Here is a 25,840-nt window from a genome sequence, read left to right on the forward strand (position 1 = left end):
AAAGGCAAATGTATTTAGGACAAAGAAATAAGCACAAAATCACGCGATCCTTAAGTAAGTTACTATTGCTTGCTACTTACCATTACTTACCATTGGCGAGTCAAACACCTGGCTTATAGTTTGGGACTTTGGTGATTGTTGGCACACCCACCTCAGCATTCGTGGTATGGCATGATCGTTTACTTTATCTACACCACATCCAATGATGGTTGGTATAGACTCATCTGCCCAAACCTATTCGACATTTGACAAACAAGTTTAGGAAGTGCCACAAGATACATATAGATATATAAACAAGTGGTTATACAATCGTTTGAAAACAACTATACGATCATTTAACATAACTAAACGATCGTTAAAAAAACAACTATACGATCGTTTAACATAACTAAACGATCGTTTAAAACAACTAAACGATAGTTTAAATAACTAAACTATCGTTTAAAATAACTAAACGATCATTTTAAAGTTTTGAAGTAAGAAGTAAGAAGTCACATACCTGTAATGCATGCGGAAATCCATTGATAGTATATTTTTTTTGTCTGTGTTGATTTCTTCTTTCCCTTGGCATATTGCTTGTCCAAGGCTCTTTTCAAGGCACTTAGCGTGCGTACAAAAACAATCCGACCCCAATCATAATTATTAAATGTATTCCAATCATCAGCAATCTTGAAAAAACCAATGTCCACTTTGGTTCGCCTATCTTTTCCCAACAAAGATATCTCTATAAAGTAGACTAAAGCTAATTTCACAATATCATCGTCATCACCCTCGTATTCCAAAAATATATCCTCTAAGTCCCTAACATAAACACACTCCTTGTCTTTGAAAAACTTCTCCAACAGTCGACTATTCCCAACCAACTGAATATAGTCCTTTTTAGGACCCCATAGTCCAGTTATGATGTTAAACTCTCTCCTACCGAAAGTACAAACAACGCCCCCTAGTAAGAAACTTATAGAATCCTTTCCTTCATCTTCCACCTCCCTTAACAGTAAGTAGTGGATGAGTGGCCCATTAAAGACAATATTTAGGTCCAAAAAGTGCCCAAACTTTGTTTTCCTAAATAAGGCTAATTGATCGGGTTTGAGTTTGGCCTTAATATTATGTGTTGTCTTTTCCAAATGAGACAAACAACTTACTAGGGAATAAAAATGATGGGAAGGATTAATCTTGTACAAGGGTCCGTCGGTCGATGTCGAAGTCGATGTCATGATTGAAGCCTGAAGAAAAAGGAACAAATTCCAGCAAATATATTGAAAATGGGTTACAGATAAAACTCACTGAAATAAGAGAACACGCTCAAAGTTGATTCTTAGGTTCGAAAAGGAGAAGCGACGAAATGCACTGGAGGACCGACGACAGACGAACAGTCGGAGTATCTCCGAAGAGTAGAGCGGGAAATTTCAAAAGCCAATGAAAGGAGATGTTTTTTTTTTTTACTTCAGGTGTTCTATGCGAAAGAGAAGGGAAAGCGAACGTGGGTAGGCGAAAAATCAATAGAGAGCGATAGAAATTTAATGAAGGGCAAGGGCATTTTTGTCCATTCACACCCAAATTGTCCTAAAAGTCTTTCTTTTGAAAACTTGTCCCAAAATTCATTTAAATCTCTTTTTTTAACCTATTTTTGGCAATTTCCCAATATAGTTCATATATAAGTGTGAGTTTACAAACAACAAGAACCACAAGATTTAAGGCATCAAATCCAACACAAACTTTCCTTATCGTTTAATTCATAATTAAATGATTATACCTTAAATATATAATTTATAATTAACACTCACTCTCTAAACTAAATTCGAACACTTCAAATTCGTTCATCACACTATTCTAAAATCTAATATGATATGAGCTAGCAGGAGACATAATAAACCTATAGATCATGAACTCCAACGATTCAAGATTAACCAAATAAACTATTTAACCCAATTAATCAACATTTGTTAACTATTGAGACACTCAACTATAGCTCATTAGTTACGCTCTACTCATTATAGATATATTTCTGTTCACTTTATATACTCATGATTAATAAGTCAATCCTTCATAGGTTGTTCGTAATTACAACTAGGTAAAAATTACCATTTTTTAATTACTTCTTACTCCATAAGTCTCACTAATCCTCTAGTGAACAATTGGTTTATGGTCCAACCACTAAACCTAGTCTTTTTTAGGTTAATGAAAGGGTGAGATCCTTTGTTCAGGACCTAAGTCAGCACTTAAAAGAATAACCTATCTATTATCCCTAAAGAGTAGGAGTGAGTTTCATCTTGCAAGATTATGTCCCAGCTATCTACCAAGATTATGTCCCAGCTATCTACCTAATCCTATTCTTGAAGTGGTAAGCTTATTGAGGTAGCAAACTAGAGCAATTCTCATCCATGCATATCTAAGGATAATCTTGAATAAATAGAAATTTATAGTTAGCTAAGGATTAAGATTGAGTTACCCATATCATCGTCTTGAAATAAGTCTTAATAGTAAACAAAGTTATAAAATAAAAATGACTATTTCGTGGTCTCATCTTAGCAAACTCATTGCATAGGACTCCTTATCCCTATACTATAAATCGTTTTGGCTATTTACTCGAACTTGATCCATTTTTATGTCTCACATCAAGTCCAAGTATTCCTACTATAGTTGAGTGTTATTAGTTTATTGGAATCATGGTTATATAATATGCAATTCACTTATTCAATAACATCTCTCCTGAATAAAATTCAATAAAACAACTTTATAGAATATGTTTATTATTTATAAACCTACGAGGTTTAGGACATAAAACTCAACGAGATGACTTCATCATCCTCATTTCCATTACCTATTTTGCTCCCATTCCTACAAAAATTTCCGCATGATTCGAGCGGGAATATCCTATGGGGAATTCACAAGTTTCCCATGAAATTTTTTTCCTTTAAGATTTTTTGTTTAAAAAATTAACTAACATAATCACTATTGTGAAAAAGACTAATCAAATATTTAGGTCCCTTTGATAACCATTGCATTTTTTGTTTTTAATTTTTGAAAATCAAGTCTATTTCCTCGTCGCAATGATTTACATCTATTTCAAATATAATGATTTAATTCTTAGTTAAACTCTAAAAACAAAATGATTTTTTTTAAAAAAAAGAAAGTGATGTTTATAAGTTCAATTTTCAGAAACAAAAACTTAATCAAAACATTTCTCCGCACACTCTCTCATTCTTTGGATTAAACGAACATGTCTGTAGTCTAATCTTGGTTTAAACTTTGAAATTAAAAATTTCAACCAAAATTTTATATAATCTAAATGAAATAAAGAAATAAAGAGAAAGAGGGGAAAAAAAGGGAACTGACTTGTTGGATAAGTCAGGTTTTGGTAGATCGAGAGGTTCGATAAAAAAAGCAAACCATTTCAGTAGCGAATTCCCCGATTCTCACTCCATTCCTTCTTCTTTCTCATCTTCATCCTCCTTCTCTGTTCTCTAAACTTTCTTCCCCAAATAGGGTTCCCAAAACCCTAGTTTTGTTTTCTCGATTCATTTCTATTTCCCCACAGATCCGAGCTCCGTGTCAGTCTTCGTTTCCTCAAAGCTATGGCGACTTTGGTGAGCTCGGCGGGTGGGCTTTTGGCGATGCTTCACGAGTCCCATCCTTTGCTCAAGCTTCACGCTCTCTCGAATCTCAACAATTTGGTCGACAACTTTTGGCCCGAGATCTCAACTAGCGTCCCTGTCATGTACGAATTTGCTTTCTCCTTTTTTTCTTGATGAGAGTTTGCATTTTAATTCGTGGGGTTCTTTGATTGTGGACTTGGGTGTTGTTGGTTTTAGTTTTCATGAATTGTAGAGCTGTTAATTAACGAGGGAGAGAGTGTATTGTTTCTTTTCGGTATGGATTCATCGCGGAAAACGTCTATCTAAACTAACAAATTATAGTGGGGAAGTTCTTTTGTTCGTTTCGAGAAAACGGAGTTCAGAGTTCCGAAGTGATTGATTTTGGAGAAATTCACCTTGACATTGGTGTATTGGCGATTGCTAGGTTAGACATTGGTTGATGTTAAGTTGGAATCATGGCTTCTGTGGACCTGCATTCTGATTCTGGAATTTGGATTACTGATAAGCAACCGTGCCTTCTAATTTCGGTTGCTAGTTTAGTTACCTTTTCTTCTTTTGACCACATTTCGAACCAGGAGTCTTCCTTGCAAAACAGATAGAGTTTGGATTATGGTATTTCAGTTGTTGTTGGGTTTTTTTGAGCCTGGCCTTTTACATTTTCTCTGAATCATAACATCTGATACATGTTCAGCATTTCTTAGTTAAGGTGTCTTGGTCAGGATGAATTGGCGGGGATAACCCATAACTCATGGGAGTTCATCATTCATGATTGATTACAACGGGGGCTTGTTTAATGCTGGCTGTCAATCATGAACAATGTATATCATTTTTGTTGATTATAACTGTGATTTTTGACCAGCTGTAAAACATGATGGATATGGATCTGTGAAGAGGTGGACAGATTCTGTGGGGAGTTTGGAAGGCTGTAAGATTGAACGCTTCTTATGGGGGTCAAATACTTGGCCTTTTTGTAATTTTGTAGTTAGGGTTTAGACTTCCTTAGGTGACTTTTTTTTTCCCTTTTGGCTGTATATCTTTGTACATTCTTTTATTTTTCTCAGTTAAACCACTGTTTCATACTAAAGACGAAAAAAGAAATGTATGGATGCAGACCTGTGTTGTTGAAAAATATAGGGACGGATTATTTGTTGATGTCTCTATAACTCATGTTGTTGGTGATGTCAATGTTATGATAGTGTGTATTGTAACTCTGTTTGTGACATATATATATTTGTATATGTAGATAAGAATTGTTTGTGACACATGATTCACTCCTTTTCAGTGAAAGCTTGTATGAAGATGAAGAATTTGATCAGCATCAGAGACAATTAGCAGCTTTGCTTGTGTCAAAGGTAAATGAGGTCCTTCTGTAATGGTTTTCTTGGATAAAGATTGCTTTTCTTCACTCTCTTTCTATCAGGCTTCTATTACCATTTGATATAAATTCATGATAAATGATATCCTTTGGACCCGGATACCCAGTAAAAAGGACAAACTACCATGAATGGTGATAACTTTAAGGTGGATCTATAATTTGTTTTGTTTTCCATCCACAGGTCTTCTATTACTTGGGTGAACTTAACGACTCCCTATCATATGCACTTGGAGCTGGTTCACTCTTCGATGTTTCTGAGGACTCTGATTACGTTCATACTCTTCTTGGTAGGAATAATCACTATGCCAACGATTCTACCTAACAATGTGCAAAAGTTATTATTAACTAAATTCATGTGTGTGCGTATGTGTGTTTGCTTCAAAAGTTATGTTTGTGGCTCAGGATGAATCTTAAGCATTTCAAATAAGGATATTTACTGGTTATGGGTATTTTATTGATAAATTATGATTTTACTTGAATTGATTTGACATTTATAGAGGGGTTTTAGGATGCTTTGTTAAAGTGAAGAACTTAATGTGATATTGACGTTACTTTACTTGAATTCCCAGCTAAAGCTATCGATGAATATGCTAGTCTCAAGACTAAGGCAGCAGAGTCAAATGCAGAAGGGACAGATGTTGACCCAAGGTTGGAGGCAATTGTGGAGAGAATGCTTAATAAGTATGTGGGTCTCTCTCTCATTCTAGCATGTGTCGTTTTAGGTGTACCATGGATGTGTCTTTCTAGCATGTCTGTCTCATTCTAGCATACGTCTCTCGTCCTAGCAGTAAACTCTTTACTACCCGCTGGTTCCTCACCATGTCTTTTTAGGTGTATCACGGATGGGAAATACCAACAAGCTATGGGAATTGCAATTGAGTGCCGAAGATTGGACAAATTAGAGGAAGCAATCACAAAAAGTGATAATGTTCAAGGAACTCTCTCCTACTGCATAAATGTTTCTCACTCATTTGTTAACCTTAGAGAATATAGACATGAGGTGAGTATTTCAATCCACTTGCTTATTGCGAGCCTAAAAGTAGCTACATTGTTTTCCCAGTCTATCTATTTTTGCTTTTTTTGGCAGTCTGAGTGATATTACTTTTATGGAAAAATTTACTATTATATTGTTTGACAATAGTGGATTCGTTTATGTCATAGACTCGTACGCAAATTTATTGTGCTTATTAGTCTAAGCTTCTTATTATATTGGATGTAAAAAAGATGTCAAGATGGAATTAATATTTTCAAAACAGGAAACATTATGCATATTGGCTTGGTCATGTTACCAACCAGAAATAAGCTTAAGCATAAATGTTGATCTTCACTCTTTCTTATCATACTTGTTTATGGCTGCAAAGTGATCGAAGGCTTAGGAAGTTTCTTCCATGCAGTAATGATTTTGGTGAAATTGTCTTAAAAGGAGTAGAAGTGATCTATTCACGTTTTCTTCCTTTCCTGCTACCTTCCGATTCAATCATTTAATGGAAACTTATATGGAATGGTTAAAAAACTAGATCACTATGACTCTTTGTGAAGAATTGTGTTTTAATTTCTTTAGCGCCCTTGTTATTTTTATAATTACAGATGTGAAGTGTTTTCTTCCCCATCTCTTTCCCTTTATAGGAGCATTTATGGGCATCACGTTAATATTGAGCTACAAATATACGATTAAGAGAATTTATTAATTTTAGTTAGAATATATTTTGAATTTGGAGGTTGAACTATTGGTTCTTTCAGAGACTTTAGAACGACCATAGAACGACAATATATTTAGTTTAGAAGAAATGCTTGTGCTTTACGGCTTTTGGAAGTTAACCAATTAAAATATGCAATATGAAGCATACAATAGGGTGAGAATGTTGAGGTTGATGCATATCTTTCTTGTTTCCTTAATTGTATAGGTTCTTCGTCTTCTTGTCAAAGTATATCAGAAGCTGCCTTCTCCAGATTATTTGAGTATTTGTCAGTGTCTTATGTTCTTGGATGAACCTGAAGGTGTTGCAAGCATATTGGAAAAACTTCTTCGATCTGAAAACAAGGATGACACTCTTCTTGCATTTCAAATTGCCTTTGATCTGATAGAGAATGAGCACCAGGCATTCTTATTAAATGTGAGGGATCGACTTTCAGATCCAAAGCCTGAACCTCCAGCAGCAGCACAACCTAGTTCAAACGATTCTGCTCAAAGTGAAAGTTCTCCTGCTCCTGAGGATGCTCAGATGACCGATGGAAGTTCTGCCACCAGTCTGACCGTGCAACAAGCAGATCCAAAGGAGGTCGTGTATGCTGAAAGATATACAAAAATCAAGGGAATTCTATCAGGAGAAACATCAATACACTTGACCCTACAGTTCTTATACAGTCACAACAAGTAAGAGACTTTCTTTTTAAGCCTTTCCTTTCAAACTAAGGTTTATGGGTCAAAGTATGAGGGAGGCTAGTATCTATTATTATTATTATCATTATCATTATTACTATTATTATTATTATTATTACAGTTATTATTTCTTTTACTTTTATTGTCTATAGATCAGATCTCCTCATTCTAAAGACAATAAAGCAATCTGTAGAGATGAGAAATAGTGTCTGTCATAGTGCTACAATTTATGCTAATGCAATCATGCATGCTGGAACCACCGTGGATACATTTCTCCGTGAGAACTTGGTGAGCCTGATCTTGGACTACAAGCTTTTCTTCATTTTATAATTAGTATATTGTTTGTTGATATTCATGCCGTCTTGCTCTTCTATATATTTAGGACTGGTTGAGCAGGGCCACCAACTGGGCTAAGTTTAGTGCTACAGCAGGGCTTGGTGTTATTCACAGAGGCCATTTGCAGCAGGGAAGATCTCTTATGGCACCATACTTGCCACAAGGTGCGTCTGGTGGAGGTGGCAGTCCTTACTCAGAGGGTGGTGCCCTTTATGCTCTAGGTCTTATTCATGCCAACCACGGTGAAGGCATAAAACAGTTCCTACGAGATAGTCTACGAAGTACTAATGTAGAGGTACACAGTGTTTTAAGTTACTTGTAGTTGATGCTTGATGTTGGGGCAGTATGGATAAATCTTGGTTATTTTGATGGATTCAGGTTATACAGCATGGTGCTTGCTTGGGTCTGGGTTTGGCAACTCTAGGGACTGCTGATGAAGAGATTTATGATGACATCAAGAGTGTACTATACACAGACAGTGCTGTTGCTGGTGAAGCTGCTGGCATCAGTATGGGCTTACTTATGGTTGGTACGGCGAGTGAGAAGGCTGGTGAGATGCTTGCCTATGCACACGAGACACAGCATGAAAAGATCATCCGGTAATTAGGGTTCTATTCTCTAGAATAGTACTTGGTGCAGTGTTCTGTGCATCTATTACAACATTTTCTTACTTCTTATACTCTTACTCAGTGGCCTAGCATTGGGCATAGCCCTCACCGTTTATGGAAGAGAAGAAGAAGCCGATACCTTAATTGAGCAGATGACTAGAGATCAAGATCCTATAATTCGTTATGGTGGTATGTATGCGTTAGCATTGGCTTACAGAGGTACAGCAAACAATAAGGCAATTCGTCAGTTGCTTCATTTTGCTGTATCCGATGTGAGTGATGATGTTAGGAGGACAGCAGTTCTTGCCCTTGGGTTTGTCCTCTACTCAGAGCCTGAGCAGGTTAGTGCTATATCAATTCTTAAAAACAAGTTACTCCAGTTTAACAGTACCACATTCTCATTCCTTCATCTCTTATGTTTGAAATTCTGATATCACTTTGTTTATAAATCCAGACTCCTCGAATTGTCTCCTTGCTGTCTGAATCTTACAACCCACATGTACGATATGGTGCTGCTCTTGCAGTGGGCATATCTTGTGCAGGAACGGGGTTGAGTGAGGCTATATCCTTGCTGGAGCCCCTAACATCAGATGTTGTTGATTTCGTTCGCCAAGGTGCACTTATTGCAATGGCTATGGTCATGGTTCAGATTAGTGAAGCCAGTGATTCTCGTGTTGGAGCATTCAGGTATTATCCCTTTATTTTTTATATTCTATCCATTTCTATTCTCTGACGTACTTTTCTTTTTTTTTTTTTTTTTTTTTTTGTTCAATTAATATATAATTTCTTATTTTAGGCGACAATTGGAGAAAATAATTTTGGATAAGCATGAAGACACCATGAGCAAGATGGGAGCAATCTTGGCATCGGGAATTTTAGATGCTGGCGGTAGGAATGTTACTATAAGATTGTTGTCCAAGACCAAACATGACAAAATCACTGCAGTTGTTGGTCTTGCTGTTTTCAGCCAGTTTTGGTATTGGTATCCCCTTATCTATTTTATCAGTCTGTCCTTCTCACCCACGGCATTTATTGGACTGAATAACGACTTGAAAGTTCCAAAATTTGATTTCCTGTCTCACGCAAAACCTTCATTGTTTGAGTATCCTAAACCGACCACTGTGCCTGCCGCTACGTCTGCCGTAAAACTTCCAACTGCAGTTTTGTCAACTTCAGCGAAGGCTAAAGCCAGGGCCAAGAAAGAAGCCGAACAAAAGAACATTGCAGAAAAGTCTGCTTCTGAATCTTCATCCACAGGTTCTAATTCTGCTAAAGGCAAGGCAACAGCTGAGAAGGATGGCGACTCCATGCAGGTAAATTTCACTTGATGGTTATCTCCTGCTTTTTATGTGTATATATCACCCTTTTCAGTCTGTGTCGATTTAGGTTTATGCTGCATTTCATGTTTGTTACTTATAGCTCTGCTGCATCCCGTTAAATTTGTATTGTCAAGGAACTATAATGATAGTCGTACTGTGTTTTTTGGCCTACTATGTGGCAGGTTGACAACCCACCTGAGAAGAAAGCAGAACCGGAGCCCTCCTTTGAAATTTTGACCAACCCAGCTAGAGTGGTTCCTGCTCAGGAAAAATTCATCAAATTTTTAGAGGACAGCAGATATGTACCGGTGAAGTTGGCTCCTTCAGGTTTCGTTCTACTGAGGGATTTGCATCCTTCTGAACCTGAGGTCCTCTCTCTAACGGACACTCCATCATCAACAGCATCACCTGCCAGTGGTTCAGCAACCGGGCAGCAAGGCTCAGGATCAGCCATGGCTGTAGACGAGGAGCCTCAACCACCCCAGCCTTTCGAATACACATCGTGATCATCTCAGCTGTTAATTTGTTTTTACTAGAAGACATTGCGGAGCAAACTGGGCAGAAGTAAATGCAAGATATTATTTAGAGTTTGGTTAGCTCGACATGCTACCGATGCCTATGTATGAACTGGATTTCTTTCTTTTTTGTGTATCAATGTTTCAGATTCTAGAAAGATGGGAATGAAATTGTGTATGGAAAGCTAAAGCCACTCTATGCTCAAAAGTGTTTGATGCATTTTGTAGTCGAGACATTATTATCGTCGCCGAGCGTCTCGGTGACTGAAGAGCTCAGTGATACTTCTTTACCACCTGTTTAGTTCTTTTTTCTCCCCTTCCCCATCTGTTTTCCAAATTAATCCCCTCATTTGGGAGTCAGCTATGCAATTAAAACAGGGTGGTATTATTCCATTCCCCTTGCCATTTGAGATATTGATCTGGCTACTTTGTTAAATCTCACTTTGAATTATGTGATTTACTTGGACTTGATTCCAAGCTATAATGTTGTATTACAAAATCGCTGGTCTTAATTCTTCCCAAGTATTATATAATTGGCTACCAGGAATATACGTGTATGTGTACTACCATTCTTTAGAGAGACATGATACATGGGGTGAGATTCAAAGCTATATAATTGTAAAAGAGAAAGCTATTGACGTGATATCGAGGCAACCAAACAAGCTCAATGTTGGCACTGTACAACTTGGAGAAGAGTTGTACTATTTTTTTGTGGAGAAGAGAGGGAATAGGACTTCCCAGGTAGTGCAACTTCACATTTCACATTCCTAAACATGTACTAACTAAGCACATTTTAAGTAATAAATGATTGCATATTTTTCTTAGTTGATTTGACTTTACGAAATGATTTACTTTTTTTTCTTTCTTTTTTTGCCAATTGACATATTTATTCTTTTTCCATTTTTCATCCTCTTCTCTCATTTTCTATGATCTATGATCTCTCCTCATTGAACAATTTGAGAGAAGATTGAAGCACAAAAATAAACGAGATGCTTTTAAAATTTTAATTTTAAGAAAAAAAAATAATATGCATACGTATGGTAATGTATGACAGAAACTTAAAAAAATAATACTAAACATTTTAAGTCAGGCTAGCTTTAACAAGGGGTAACCGAAAAAAATGATGTAGTTTTGAAAAGAAATTAAAGAAAATGGATTATTTTGAAACAAATTAGGGTTTCTTTGTTTTTAGTAGAGACTACAGAGATACTCTCTATAATATTTCTTTTTTCTTTGTTTTTTTTTTTTTTTTTGAGAGAATCTCTATCTTCTTTTTTTAAATCCCTTTTTATTTTTGTTTTCTTTTATTTATTTATTTTATTTTACTTTTTCTCCTTCTTTTTTCCTTATAATGTTTTTTATATCATAATACTTTTCAACAAAATTTATTTAAATTTTAAAGAAACTAAACGTATAATAAATGTTTTAAAAAAACGTTGTTGATATTGTAAATATAATGATATTATAAATGTAGATATCCATTACCTACATAGGTTACAATTTTCATATAACTCTCACATTCAATTTCATATTGTAACATGTATCCCATTGAATTCCATAATGTAACTTATACATAAGATGTCCTATAAATAGAGGAGTGTGGTGTCTTTGTAAGACACACCACAATTGAGTTCAATTGTATTCTCTTCTCCCTCTCTTCTCTATTCTTCACTTTGTTTGTTTCATTATCCTTTATTTCATAACACGTTATCAGCACGACACTCTACAATTTTATTATTTGCAAAAGGTAGGTTATAATATTAGTTTGTTTTTATGGTATTTGTGAATAGTGCATGAAACAATCCATGTATACATCATATGCATGCATAGTTTAAATGTTTGAGAATGTAATATTTTATACCTATTGCATGTTGTAATTTTACATATTACGTTTACATGGTTATTGTTTGTTAAAAAATATTTTTAGTTCATGATAAGATTATGATTTAGTTCATCTTTAATCTTTTTATGATTTATGTGATTTTGTTTATGTTTGGTTCTTATATCAATTATTTTAAGATCAATGTATAGTTTATGGGTTCTTTATAATTTGTGTTTATAATTTAGTTATTTACTTTCTATTAATATAAGTTTTGTAATTGTTTGTATGATCTAAATGCTTTTATCAATTTACTTAAGTATGTTGTAAAATTAACATTTTTGGTGTGTATTGTTGTTAATTTTTCATAATATGTATATGTAATTTTTATTTGTAATTTTAATTATTGTACATTAACATGCATGTTTTGAATTATTATATATGGGTTCTATTGATTTTTGTATCATGTGCATAATATGATATTTATCTAAGGTGTCTTAGAATGCATGTTTGACATGTTTATTAAATTTCAAATATAAGTTAGTTTATTTGTTCTTTGTTATAGTTTTACCATGTCAAGTCTTGCCAAATTAGAATTTCTAGCTCTTGATATCAATGGTGATAATTATTTATCATGGGTGCTTGATGCTGAAATTCATTTGGATGCCATGAATCTTGGAAAAAACGATTAAAGAAGGAAACACGACTTCAAGTCAAGAAAAGGCGAAAGTCGTGATTTTTCTTCAACATCATCTTCACGAGGGACTAAAGATTGAATATTCGATAAAAGATCCCTATGAACTATGACAAAGTTTAAAAGAAAGGTATGATCATAAAAAAAAAAAGTGTGATTCTTCCTAAAGCTTAATATGATTGGATGCACTTAAGGTTGCAAGATTTTAAATCAGTAAGTGATTATAATTCCGCATTATTTAAAATTTGTTCAAAATTATTGTTATGCGGAGAAAAAGTTACTGATGAAGATATGTTAGAGAAAATCTTTTCAACATTTCATGTCTCGAATATGCTCCTGCAGCAGCAATATCGAGAAAGAGGTTTTAAAAAGTATTCCGAACTCATATCATGTCTTCTTGTGGCTAAACAAAATAATGAGTTATTAATGAAAAACCATGAATCTCGACCAACTGGAGCAACACCATTCCCTGATGCGAATGTTGTATTTTTAAATAATATTAATGGTCGAGGTCGTGGTCGTAATCGTGGTCGAGGTCGTGACCATGGTAGAGGAAGAAATAATTATACTTTACGTGGTAATAATCATTTAGATTTCAAGAAAACCACAAATGATGATCATAGAAGGAAGACTTCACAAAATAAGAAAATTAAAAGTTGTGAAAATTAATGTTTCCGTTGTGGTATGAATGGTCATTGGACTCGTACTTGTCGTACATCCAAGCACTTAGTCGACCTCTATCAAGCCTCATTGAAGGAAAAATGGAAGAATGTGGAAGTAAACTTTGCCTATCTAGATGATGTATTTGATCCTTCCAACATGATCCATTTAGATGTGGCAGACTTCTTTGAGTCTCCTGAAGAGAAAAATGATGTTAATGAAGGAGTAGCAAATACTTCTTTTAATTATGATAATGTCCAAAACTAATATTTGCATTATGTTTTCTTTATTTAACATTTACCAGTTTATTTACATTATTTACATTTCAAGGTTAGTTTTTTTTTTAACAAGAGACTTATTTTTTTTTAACAAGAGACTTATTGTAATCGTTTTTTTTTTAATGAAGAGTTATGGACATTTCTCATATTTTGGTTGATTCAAAGATGAATAATGAAGACTTATGTTTGGCAGATAGTGCAACTACGTACACAATACTTAAAAGTAAAAAATATTTTTCTACATCGACAATGCTTGAAGCAAATGTCAATACAATATCAGGTTCTACAAACTTGATTGAAGGTTTTGGTAGAGCAAACCTTATTTTGCCTAGAGGAACAAAATTCACAATTAGTAATACTTTGTTCTCTAGTAAGTCAAAAAGAAACTTATTGAGTTTCAAAGATATAAGTCAAAATGGTTATCATATTGAAACTAGCAATAAAAATAATATAGAATATCTTTATATTACATTCATTGTTTCACATGAGAAGCGTATATTGGAAACATTGTCTGCCTTTTCTTCTAGATTATATTATACTCATATACGAGTAGTTGAAACATATGTCACTATGAACCCGAAGTTCATGAATTTAAATATGTTTACTGTTTGACATGATCGATTGGGTCATCCTGGTCAATAATGATGAGAAGAATTATTGAAAATTCTCACGGACATCCACTAAAGAACCAAAAGATTCTTCAATCTAAAGAATTATCATGTATTGCTTGCTCTCAAGGAAAATTAATTATTAGGCCATCACCAGCCAAAATGGAAGTGAAGCCACCTACATTTTTAGAACGAATTCATGGTGACATATGTGGACCAATCAATCCACCAAGTGGACCATTTAGATATTTCATGGTTTTAATTGACGCATCAAGTAAATGGTCACATGTGTGTTTATTATCAAGTCGAAACCTTGCATTTGCACGATTACTTGCTCAAATAATCAAACTAAGAGCACAGTTTCCAGATTATACAATAAAAAACATTCGAGTTGATAATGCTGGTGAATTTACATCCCAAGCATTTAATAATTATTGTATGTCAACTGGGATAAATATTGAACATCCTGTAGCTCATGTTCATACACAAAATTGTTTGGCAGAATCATTTATCAAGCATTTACAATTGATTGCCAGACCATTACTTATGAGAGAAAAAATTCCATTATCTATATGGGGTCATGCTATTTTGCATGCAGCGTCGCTTATACGTATAAGACCGACATCTTATCATAAGTATTCCCCAACACAATTAGCTTATGGCCAGGAACCAGATATTTCTCATTTGTGAATTTTTTGTTGTGCAGTATATGTTCCAATTTCCCCACCACAACGTACTAAAATGGAACCTCAAAGAATGTTAGGAATATATGTCGGATTTGAATCCCCATCAATTATTAGATATCTTGAACCCTTGACGGGAGATGTATTTACTGCACGATTCGCTGATTGTCATTTTAATGAGACAAATTTTCCAACATTAGGGGGAGGAATTAAGAAGTTGGAAAACGAAATTTCCTGGAATGTATCGTTATTGTCTCATTTAGATCCTCATACAAAGCAATGTGAACTTGAAGTTCAAAAGATAATTCATTTACAAAGTGTAGCAAACCAAATGCCAGATGCATTTACAGATACTAAGAAAGTGACCAAGTCATATATTCCAACTGCAAATGCTCCATCTAGAATTGAAATCCCAACTTAGCAAGTTGATACAATTAATGAATCAACGTTGTGCCAAAAACGTGGTAGACCGATGGGTTCAAAGGATAAAAATCCTCGAAAAAGAAAAGTGACCAATAGTCGAAATGACTTAATTGACAATAGAAACATTCAAGAAAAAATCATGGACACGACTAGTGGTAAAAATGTAGAAGAGACTCAAGTATATGAAGATAACAATAAGATCTCGATAAATTATACCATGATAGGAAAAAGGTGGAATAGAATTAATGTAGTTGTGGACAACATTTTTGCATATAATGTTGCACATAATATCATTCATGAAAATGAGGATTATGAACCTAAATCTATTGACGAATCACTAGATATAAAGCACGGCTTGTTGCACAATGATTCTCTCAAAGACTAGGCATTGATTATGAGGAAACATATTCTCATGTGGTGGATGCTATTACATTAAGATATTTAATTAGTCTGGCTGTATGTGAAAATCTTGATATGCATCTTATGGATGTAGTTACAGCATACTTATATGGATCTTTGGAAAATGAAATCTATATGAAAATCCCTGAAGGATTTAAGATACCTGAATCATATAATTCAAACTCTAGAGAATTATGTTCAATCAAATTACAAAGATCATTATATGGATTGAAATAATCAGGACGAATGTGGTACAATCGTTTAAGTGAATATTTATTGAAAGAAGGTTATCAAAATAATCCAATTTGTCCATGTGTTTTTATTAAGAAATCACAGTCAGGATTTGCGATTATAGTTGTATATGTTGATGATTTAAATATAATTGGAACTCCTGAAGAGCTTTCAAAGGCAATAGAATATCTCAAAAATGAATTTGAAATGAAAGATCTTGGTAAGACAAAATTTTGCCTTGGCTTACAAATCGAGCATTTAGCCGATGGAATTTTTATTCATCAATCAACATATACAGAAAAGATTTTAAAAAGATTCTACATGGACAAAGCACACCCATTAAACATTCAAATGGTGGTTCGATCACTAGATGTAAAAAAGGATATCTTTCGACCTCGAGAAGATAATGAAGAATTACTTGGTCTTGAAGTACCGTACCTTAGTGCAATAGGTGTACTAATGTATCTTGCTAATAACACAAGACCAGATATAGCATTTTTAGTAAATTTGTTAGCAAGATATAGTTCTTCTCCAACAAAAAAACATTGGAATGGAGTTAAGCATGTACTTCGTTATCTTCGAGGGACAATTGATATGGGTTTGTTTATTCAAATAAATCAAACTTTGATCTAGTTGGTTATGCGGATGCTGGATATTTATCTAGTCCACACAAATTAAGATTTCAAACAGGTTATCTATTTACATGTGGAGGAACTGCTATATCTTGGCGATCTGTAAAGCAAACCATGACGGCCACTTCATCGAATCATGCAGAAATTCTTCCAATTCATGAAGCTAGTAGAGAATGTGTATGGTTGAGGTCAATGACTCATCATATTCGAGAAACATGTGGTTTGTCTTTCAGTAAAAATTTACCAACAATATTATTTGAAGATAATACTGCATATATAGCACAAATCAAAGGAGGGTATATAAAAGGAGATAGAACAAAGTATATTTCACCAAAATTCTTCTATACGCATGACCTTGAAGAAAATGGTGACATCAGTGTTCAACAAATTTCTTCAAAAGACAACTTGGCGGACTTATTCACAAAAGCATTACCCATATCAACATTTGAAAAGCTAGTGCACAACATTGGAATGCGACGACTCAGAGAACTTAAGTGATGTATCCATAAGGGGGAGTAGAAATATTGTCCTTAAGGAATAGGAGTAATGCCTTTTTTTCCTAGTAAGGTTTTAACGAGGCATTTATTTTTATATAATATGGATATCTAAGGGGGAGTATTGTAAATATAATGATATTATAAATGTAGATATCCATAACCTACATAGGTTACAATTTTCATATAACTCTCACATTCAATTCCATATTGTAACATCCATCCCATTGAATTCCATAATGTAACTTATACATAAGATGTCCTATAAATAGAGGAGTGTGGTGTCTTTGTAAGACACACCACAATTGAGTTCAATTGTATTCTCTTCTCCCTCTCTTCTCTATTCTTCACTTTGTTTGTTTCATTATCCTTTATTTCATAACAGTTGAGTTATTGTTAGTATAATTTTTCTTATTTTTTTCAACCTGTTTTTTTCTTAATTTGAGTAATACTTTATTTATCAAATTCAATTTTCTTTTTACAAAATTTCAAAACTATTTATTTTCTTTTTTTTCCACAGTTTTTTTTAAGGGACATTTTCAAATATAACTAAAATATTTACATGTTATAGCAAAATTTTTTATTCTATTAATGATAAAAATTGATAAACTTATATGTCTATCAATGTCATTAATAGAAGCATATCAGTGTCTACCCATATTTATTATTGATTGAATCTGAAATTTTGCTATATGTTGTAAATATTTTGTCAAATTTACTACTTTTAACAATTTTCTGTTTTATAACTTGATGCAATTTGATTTATATTTCACTTAATTCAATATATCTTGGCTAAAAACAATTTAGTCTTAGTCCATAATTATAGAAGTCTATCGTTATATTTGAATTGATTATAACTTATTACCTATTTTTTAGTCATTAGATCATTAAAGAAATTAATTAATTGAACTCATACAAACTAAATAAACTCAAAATAATAAATATGAAATTTTAAAATTATGTTAAATTGAACTTTACTAGAATGCATACTCCACGCCTTAATTATAAGAGAAATTGTATTGGGTAGCACTATGAGAATATGTTTTAGCAATTATGGTACATATTTTTTAAATTTTACAAATATGGTAAATTTTAATCTTTAAAATATTTTGGAGATATTTTTTACTTTCAAATTTTTATTATTCCCAAATTGCCCCGTACATTCTTTCCTCTTTATTGATCATCTCTCTTTGATGTTTCATCTTTTACTTTCTCTTCTTCTTTTTTGTAAATCTCTATATCATATTTGTATTCATAATAAAAAATGTTTTGTTTTTCTCAAACACTATTTTTCGGTTGGTTTTTTTGTAGGTTCTTTAAAAAAAAAAAAACTATTGTTCGTTCAATCTTCATTTTTGGCATCTTTATCTTTTTCTTCTTTTATTTTTCACCATTTTCTATCCAGATTTTCGATAATCATTTTTTGTTAAATCTGAGTTCTTTCTTCAAACTTTTTTCAAATTGTTGCTTTCAAACATGACAACATTCTCACTTTTTAAAATACATTTCATCTTAAATATTTTATTATTCTCAAACTATCATTCAATAACTTATTTCTTCTCCTGTTTTTTATGTCCTAATCCTCTCATATTTCTTCTCCCATTTTTTAGGGTCCCAATCATTATTTTTCTCCCACTTTGTATCAGTTTTGTATATTAGTGTTGTGATATACTTATATTATATGTATTAGTTGGTTGATATACTTACTATATGATTTCCATTTTTTTTCAAATTTTATGCAATTCAATGTAGTATTATTAAGTATATGAATGATGTAACTTAGTGTAGCAAACATATAATATGTATCAAAATGTACTAGTGAAGTATATTAAGTGTATCATCAGAATCTCAAGTGTATCAAGGTGTATTTTAACCAATCCAACGTATCGATACATATAGAAAATGAAGGAAAAACACCAAGAGAAATGCTGCAGCGGAATAATAAGGATCATACTTTACTCTATATGCATCTAAACGATTTAGAAGTTGACATGCATGTGCTATACGATGGACCTAAGCGAAGAGCATAAGAGGTAAACGATGAACTTACCTTTTATAGTTCTGAACTTCTTCGATCCAAAGCTTCTTCTTTGCCTGAATATCATGAGCAAGGACAACCACTAAGTTGACCTACTAATCTCAGGACCAAGAACGGAGTTGTGGGACTCGGTTTGCGAAGTAAAACTTTAAGAGAAGGAAGGAGGTAGTGTATCGTTTAGGTAGTTTTTCAGAAAAACATCATCATTTCTCATTCTGTAATGAGAAGTTTATATATGAAACTTACATACAAATTGCATGCAAATTATTTCATATAATTTTAACACCTAATTAATTCATTAACTCTTAATGGAATTAGTGGCTTCTATATCACAATATGCTGCCACATTGCCCATTAACTTTTAATTAATTAAGTAATTAGACAAATTGGCATTTTGGTCATTTGACCAATTAAGTCAAAGTCAAACTTTGACTTTTTATAGTCAAAAGTCAACTTTTTGACTTTTTACTATTTTTTCCGTCTTGACTAATTCTAACCTCCCAAGTATGAATCCGCATTCATTTTCTTAAAATTAAAATTATATTTGAATAATAAATCCAGTCAAAGTTTTGTTTCTCAAAGTTAAAAGTCAACAAATTGACTTTTACAACTTTGACCGTTTTAAAACTTTCCAAGCTTTTAAATATGGATCTATATTCATATTTATTTAAATCATATTTAAACACAAAGCTTAAAGTTTATTTCTACCGACTTATATCTTATATATTTATTGGTTTGTCTCTCTTTTCTTAGTTCGAAAAATTCAAATTACTTCAACATACTTGTTCTTAGTTAAATCCATATGAGCTAGTAGGGGAACCTAATTGGCCTATAGATCATGGGCTCCAATGATTCGAGATTAACTGGCTAAACTCTTTTAGACCAAGCTTAATCAACATTCATTAACTAAAGAGTCATTCCACTAAAGACTCTTATTTGCACTCCCCTCACTATAGATATGTTTCTGTCTACCTAATATAACCATGATAAGTAAGTTGATCCTTCACAGGTTGTTCGTAATCTTGGTTGGATCAAAATACCGTTTTACCCCTGAGATTACATCTTGTTCCTTAAGATCCACTGATCCACTATTGAACAATTGGTTTAAGGTCTAACCTATAAACCTGAATCCTTCTCGGGCCAATGAGAAGGTGGAACCCTTTGTTCAAGACTTGGATTTAGTCCTTAAGGGAACAACCTATCTACTATCCTAGAAATGGGTAGGAGTGAATTTCGTCTTGCACCCTATGTCCCTAGCTATTCACTCGGTCTTATCCCTGAAATGGGAGGCTTATTGGGCCAGCGATGATGAGCTGCCCTCACCTATGCAGATCTAAGGATACTACCGAATGACCAGAAGTTCATAGTTCGCTCAGGATTAAGATCAAGTTATTTAGGTCATCATAATTGAAATAGTCAGTTTATAGTTTACGGTGTTATAACAAAAAGTGACTATTTCGTGGTTCCAGTCTTATGGAAACTATTTACATAGAACGCCCCCACTCCCATGTCTCTACATGAACAATTCAGGATTACATTGTTTGTACTAACTATAGAGCATGCCGCATCCATAGTGTTTATCCAGAATAAGGTGCCCAACCTTATTCATACACTATAGACTATTTGGACTATTAACTCGAACTTAATCCATGTTTATGTCTCTATATAAAGTTCAAGTGTAATTGACAAACTCAGTAAAATAACCTTGGGAACTTAACTTATTGGTTTTAAGATTATAACATTCAATAATAAAATTTATTAAATCAAATAACAAAGTACGAGCCTTAGGACACAAATTCCAACAGAAAATATACCAAAAGTACATCAAGGGTAACAAACATATGAACTGCATCAAATGTATTAAATCTATCGAGTGTATCAGTGAAAGTATAAAATGTTTATCAGTAGTGTATTAAGTGTATCAAACTTATTAAGTGTATTAAACCTAATCAAGTGTATCGATAATGTAATATATCATGCTTAGTACATCAAGTGTCCTTAATTGATTAAGTATATTTTCAAAGTTTAACAAATGAATAAAAAACATATCAAGTGTATCAAACCAATGATGTGTATCAAGTGTTATTTAATTCATTGAGTGTATTAGCAAAGCATAACAAGTGTATCAACAAAGCATAACAAGTATATCAACAACACATCAAGTGTATCAACCACACATCGAGTGTATCAACCACATATCAAGTGATGCGTGAAAATGTTGATAATTCTAGTGGGTAGATTTGTAATCATAAGAAATGAACCAAAACGATTTTTGTATAAAACCAAAAAATGTGGTTTGTTGTAATCTCAAATAGTTCAAAACCAAAATTTTTGGTTCGATTCGGTTCATAGTTTAAAAACCGCTTTTAAAATCGAACCGAACCATTTTTAATAAAAAAAATAATACATATATAATTTTATTTATTAAATAAAAAAATGTATACTTATATTTATTAAATATATATATCCTCGAGTATTTAGAATTGTTTGATAACATTTTGACTTTGCTTTGATAGTTTTATCATTCATTATCTAATTGGTTTAGTTCCACTTTGTTTAAGTGAAAAATGAGAGGAGAGACTAGGGAAAACCTTCGGTCATATTTGGCCTGATTCTTTAATCTTCGAAAGTTACATATAAATACTCCTATTTTTGCTTAAAATAATGCAACCCGATAATCTACCACAGTCTAAGAAATTATATTTGAGGTAGGATCACTATATTTTGAAAAGTTGTATTTAGTAAGGGTGTTAGATTTTTATGATTTTAAAGTTGTTTTTATAGTCAAAATGTGATAGTTAGAGTTGTAATTTCGAGCCTCGATGGATACTTTTTAGAGAGTAAAATGATATTAAGGTTTGAATTTTGAGGTGATATTTAAGTAATTGTTTTGATTTTGGGGGAGGCGCACATGAAAAAGTAGACCCAAGAAGAGAGGCCTACTAAGATTCAGCCACCCCTCACCTATTAATTGAAAACCCTAGAGAAACGAAGAAGAAGACGACGACGATAGCCGCGAATATGGTGTCCGGTTCCGGTATCTGTGCTAAGCGCGTCGTCGTTGACGCCAGGCATCACATGTTGGGAAGGCTCTCTTCCATTATCGCCAAAGAGCTTCTCAATGGTCAGAAAGTCGTGGTCGTCCGATGCGAGGAGATCTGCATCTCCGGTGGGTTGGTCCGCCAAAAAATGAAGTACATGCGTTTCTTGAGGAAGCGAATGAACACCAAGCCTTCTCACGGCCCCATTCACTTCCGTGCTCCCGCTAAGATCCTTTGGCGCACCATTCGTGGGTATTGTCCTCTTCCTTTCTTCTCCATTTGTGCATTTCCTTCTCTGTGACTGAGAGTGAATCTCGGCTTTTGGTGTCTTTTTTTGGGTTTTGTAGGATGATTCCCCATAAAACTAAGCGTGGTGCGGCGGCGCTTGCGCGTTTGAAGGCGTACGAGGGTGTTCCTCCTCCGTACGATAAGATGAAGAGGATGGTCATCCCTGATGCCCTCAAGTAATCTTTGTTTGAGGGCCTAATCGTTTAATGTTTCTTATTTTCTGATTTGAGGTCTTTGTATTTACGAATTCGTTATGTTGCTTTGGAAATTCAGGGTCTTGAGGCTTCAAGCTGGACATAAGTACTGCTTATTGGGAAGACTCTCTTCGGAGGTTGGATGGAACCACTATGATACCATCAAGGTGAGAATTTCATTTTCCTTGAAATTAGTGGACTGTGTATCAATGATTTTTATTATATTGTTACGAATTCATGTTGCTGTTTTGAGTTGATGTAAGAATTGGTGTTTGGTTGAGTATAACTGCAATTGGTATCTTTCGACTCAATTATGGATGAACCTTTGTCAGTCCAGTTTAAACAAATGCTCATAATGCCTGTTGGGTGTTTATATGTTCACCCTTTTGAATGTTTAGCATTTTGTTTATGTGCATTTTTTACTCGCATGGTGATCTCCAATCTTGTGTTTGAAGTTAATAATATTATTAGTCCAATTGCATATTTCCCCTTGACTGAAATACTTTTGCACTTTGTATGGAATTATATATCACTTATGCATGCAAATGTCAAAGTGGGAAATCTTTGGAAATACGAATAATGCACCTGGCTTGGCCTGCCTTTTCACCTTGTTCCCTTTGTTAGTGGCGTTAGTTCTGATTTGTTATGAGTAATTATTATTCTTCCGTATTATTGTTACTTTCTGTTAGGAACTTGCTCTATAAACAAGCCTTGTATACTACCTTCTAGTTCTAACATACCATCTAAACACTTTCTCTTCCTGTTTGGATTGTTCTGCTACCTGTTTGTCCTTTCTTTCTTACATATATGCTTGTTCCAATGCAGGAACTCGAGAGGAAGAGAAAGGAAAGATCCCAGGTTGCATATGAGAGAAAGAAGCAGTTAAATAAGCTGAGGATTAAGGCCGAGAAGGTTGCTGAGGAGAAGCTTGGTCCCCAACTTGAAGTTATTGCTCCTATCAAATACTAATTTGTGATTTTGATCTCAGAAACAGAGATACTGAAGAATTGAGTTGCAGTTGAGTTCATTTTTCAATTTTGACAACGTTTATCTCCTTTTTAGTAGACCATGAATCATCTCTGTATGCTTCTAGAATTCTTCAGTTTAGTCAAGTTTTTGATACCTTTTTGTTATGCATGTCCAGTAGATTCACGATGCCTGTTTTCATCCAAGCAAAAATGTTTTGATTCCTTTGCTATGCCTATCGTTGTGTTTAAACTCTGCAGTTGATTAAACATGGATTGGCTTGAAAAATTAGTCACTTTCGGTTCCGAACCTTCATGAACTGGATTCTTATAGGCATTCTACTACTTGCATTCTTTGGACATTTTGCTTTTAATTCCTTGTTCTCTAATTTGTTTCTAATTTCTTGTTCTCTAATCAAATTGTGAAGTGGGGATGTCTTCTTCTGTTAATATGATACAATGGCAAGACCTTGAGATCTAAATATTTGATAATGCATGATTTAGCATAAGCTAGGGTACATAGCGTAGCGTCGTGATAAGCATAGAGGCATGATTCTTATTGGTAAATGATCAACTTAGCATTGCTAACTACAATATAGAAGTGATTGATGATCTTGCCAAACATGTAATCAGATACAAAATAATGTGAAATCATCAACTATTGAGAATGAAAGAGAACCTCTGGCAACAATGAAATTTAATTGAGTGAAAAAGAACACATTATAGTTTGCTTTACCTAGATGTGTACGATATGATTTGATGTTCTTTGTGTAGTATCTTAATAAGTTATATCACTAACTAAGGCATGTATTTTTAACAAAAAGAAAATATTGAAGATTAATCTTTGTTGAACTTACATAAAATGAAAAATAAAACAAGGTTCCGAACCTTTATTGTTTTTGTACTAAATAACCTTTTCTTATATCACTAGAAATAAGAGAAACAAACCACAGAAGGTATGAGAAAGAAAAAAAGGAAAGAAAAATTATGTTCAACCATAATCTTGCTCACAAGAGAACGCACCATGAAGTTGTGATTTCGCTCCATGTGAGAAAGTAAACATACTCAAACCATGTACAAGAGATATTCAGAGAAATTAAGGAGATGTCTGAGGAGATCTCATTGATAAGAATACTCAATCCAAATCTTACTCACAATAACATAGCAAATACTATTTAAATCTTTAAAAATTGTCATAACTTCAAAAATTCAGAATTCAGCATCTGAAAATGAACACAAGTCAGGGGGGAAGGGGAGCAACCCATTGATATAGTTTCAATCAACACACTAATTTTATCGTAATCAATTAGAACATTTTGGAACATCAACCTGTTCTTAGCCTCCCAAATTTTCCATGCAATGACTACAATTTATCAATCTCCAAGGCAGAACCTCACTCAACGATCCACATTATCCCAACTCAATCTATTATCACTAAGCACATCCACATCAGATTCACAAAAATGTGGTCAAATGTCCTAACAAATTGCATTCGAAGAGGAGAATTGGAGGTAGAGGCGTCATTAAAATACTACCAAGTTTTAGATCAAGATAATAAGCACTTTGAACAGACAATACTCTCATACTCGCATCTTGGAAGCATTATCAGCAATATCCACCTGATTAAGGTTAGACTTTATAAGATCTTCATTATGCCAACTAGGTTCAACTAATCATATTCCTTCTTGAATAGTTGTTGCCCCCTAAGGATGGTTCCCATGTATAAGGGCAATAAAGAGAATTAAAGAAAATGACAATACACTTTTGGTCCTTGAGATTTAAGGTTAATGTCTATTTGGTCCCTGAGATTTAAGGTTGATGTCTATTTGGTCCCTAAAATTTTGAAATGAACACTATAGTTCTTGAAGTTGAGAAATAGTTCTAAATAGTCCATAAAGTTATATATACTGTTAGTTGACTAATGGAAAAATGATAGAGCAATTAGTCAGTTGCTGATTTGGCCAAGAAAAAATTTATAATATTATTTTCTTATGATGCAGCACCCCTCTCCTTTTCTCCTACTCTCTCGGCTCTCTCAACCTTTCATCACTATATTGCACCCTTTTCTATATATTTTCGAAATTAACGAGAACAATTTTCAAGCTCCTCTAACCCAAAGCCATGCCACTCACCGGCAACTTTCTAACTCTAGGCAACAAATCCCCACAAATCTCTAGCCAATCTTGCCAATGAGAATTTTCGTTGAGCCAAAGTGGTAGAGTTGGTTTACAAAATACAAAACGAATTGTTTCCTTTTTTTTTTT

The 25,840-nt window shown here is 33.7% G+C and overlaps 2 protein-coding genes across 2 annotated transcripts; both read left to right on the plus strand.

Annotated features, from left to right (window-relative positions):
• Positions 1-3,315: 3,315 nt before the first annotated feature.
• On the plus strand, positions 3,316-10,422 carry LOC103496972 (26S proteasome non-ATPase regulatory subunit 1 homolog A). Its single transcript, XM_008459026.3, has 13 exons — positions 3,316-3,718; positions 4,879-4,948; positions 5,153-5,258; positions 5,541-5,652; positions 5,803-5,971; positions 6,876-7,345; positions 7,504-7,639; positions 7,734-7,982; positions 8,066-8,286; positions 8,378-8,636; positions 8,750-8,982; positions 9,092-9,608; positions 9,797-10,422. Exons 1-13 carry the CDS (start codon positions 3,576-3,578, stop codon positions 10,118-10,120), a joined length of 3,009 nt encoding a protein of 1,002 aa, XP_008457248.1. The 5' UTR covers positions 3,316-3,575; the 3' UTR covers positions 10,121-10,422.
• An 11,431-nt stretch (positions 10,423-21,853) lies between these two features.
• LOC103496971 (60S ribosomal protein L13a-4) lies at positions 21,854-23,872 on the plus strand. The gene is made up of 4 exons (XM_008459025.3): positions 21,854-22,381; positions 22,477-22,593; positions 22,691-22,778; positions 23,437-23,872. The coding sequence occupies exons 1-4, from the start codon at positions 22,110-22,112 to the stop codon at positions 23,578-23,580; spliced, it is 621 nt and encodes a 206-aa protein (XP_008457247.2). The 5' UTR covers positions 21,854-22,109; the 3' UTR covers positions 23,581-23,872.
• Positions 23,873-25,840: the final 1,968 nt, after the last annotated feature.

The sequence above is a fragment of the Cucumis melo genome, chromosome 5 (assembly GCF_025177605.1).
Source record: "Cucumis melo cultivar AY chromosome 5, USDA_Cmelo_AY_1.0, whole genome shotgun sequence".
NCBI lineage: Eukaryota > Viridiplantae > Streptophyta > Magnoliopsida > Cucurbitales > Cucurbitaceae > Cucumis > Cucumis melo.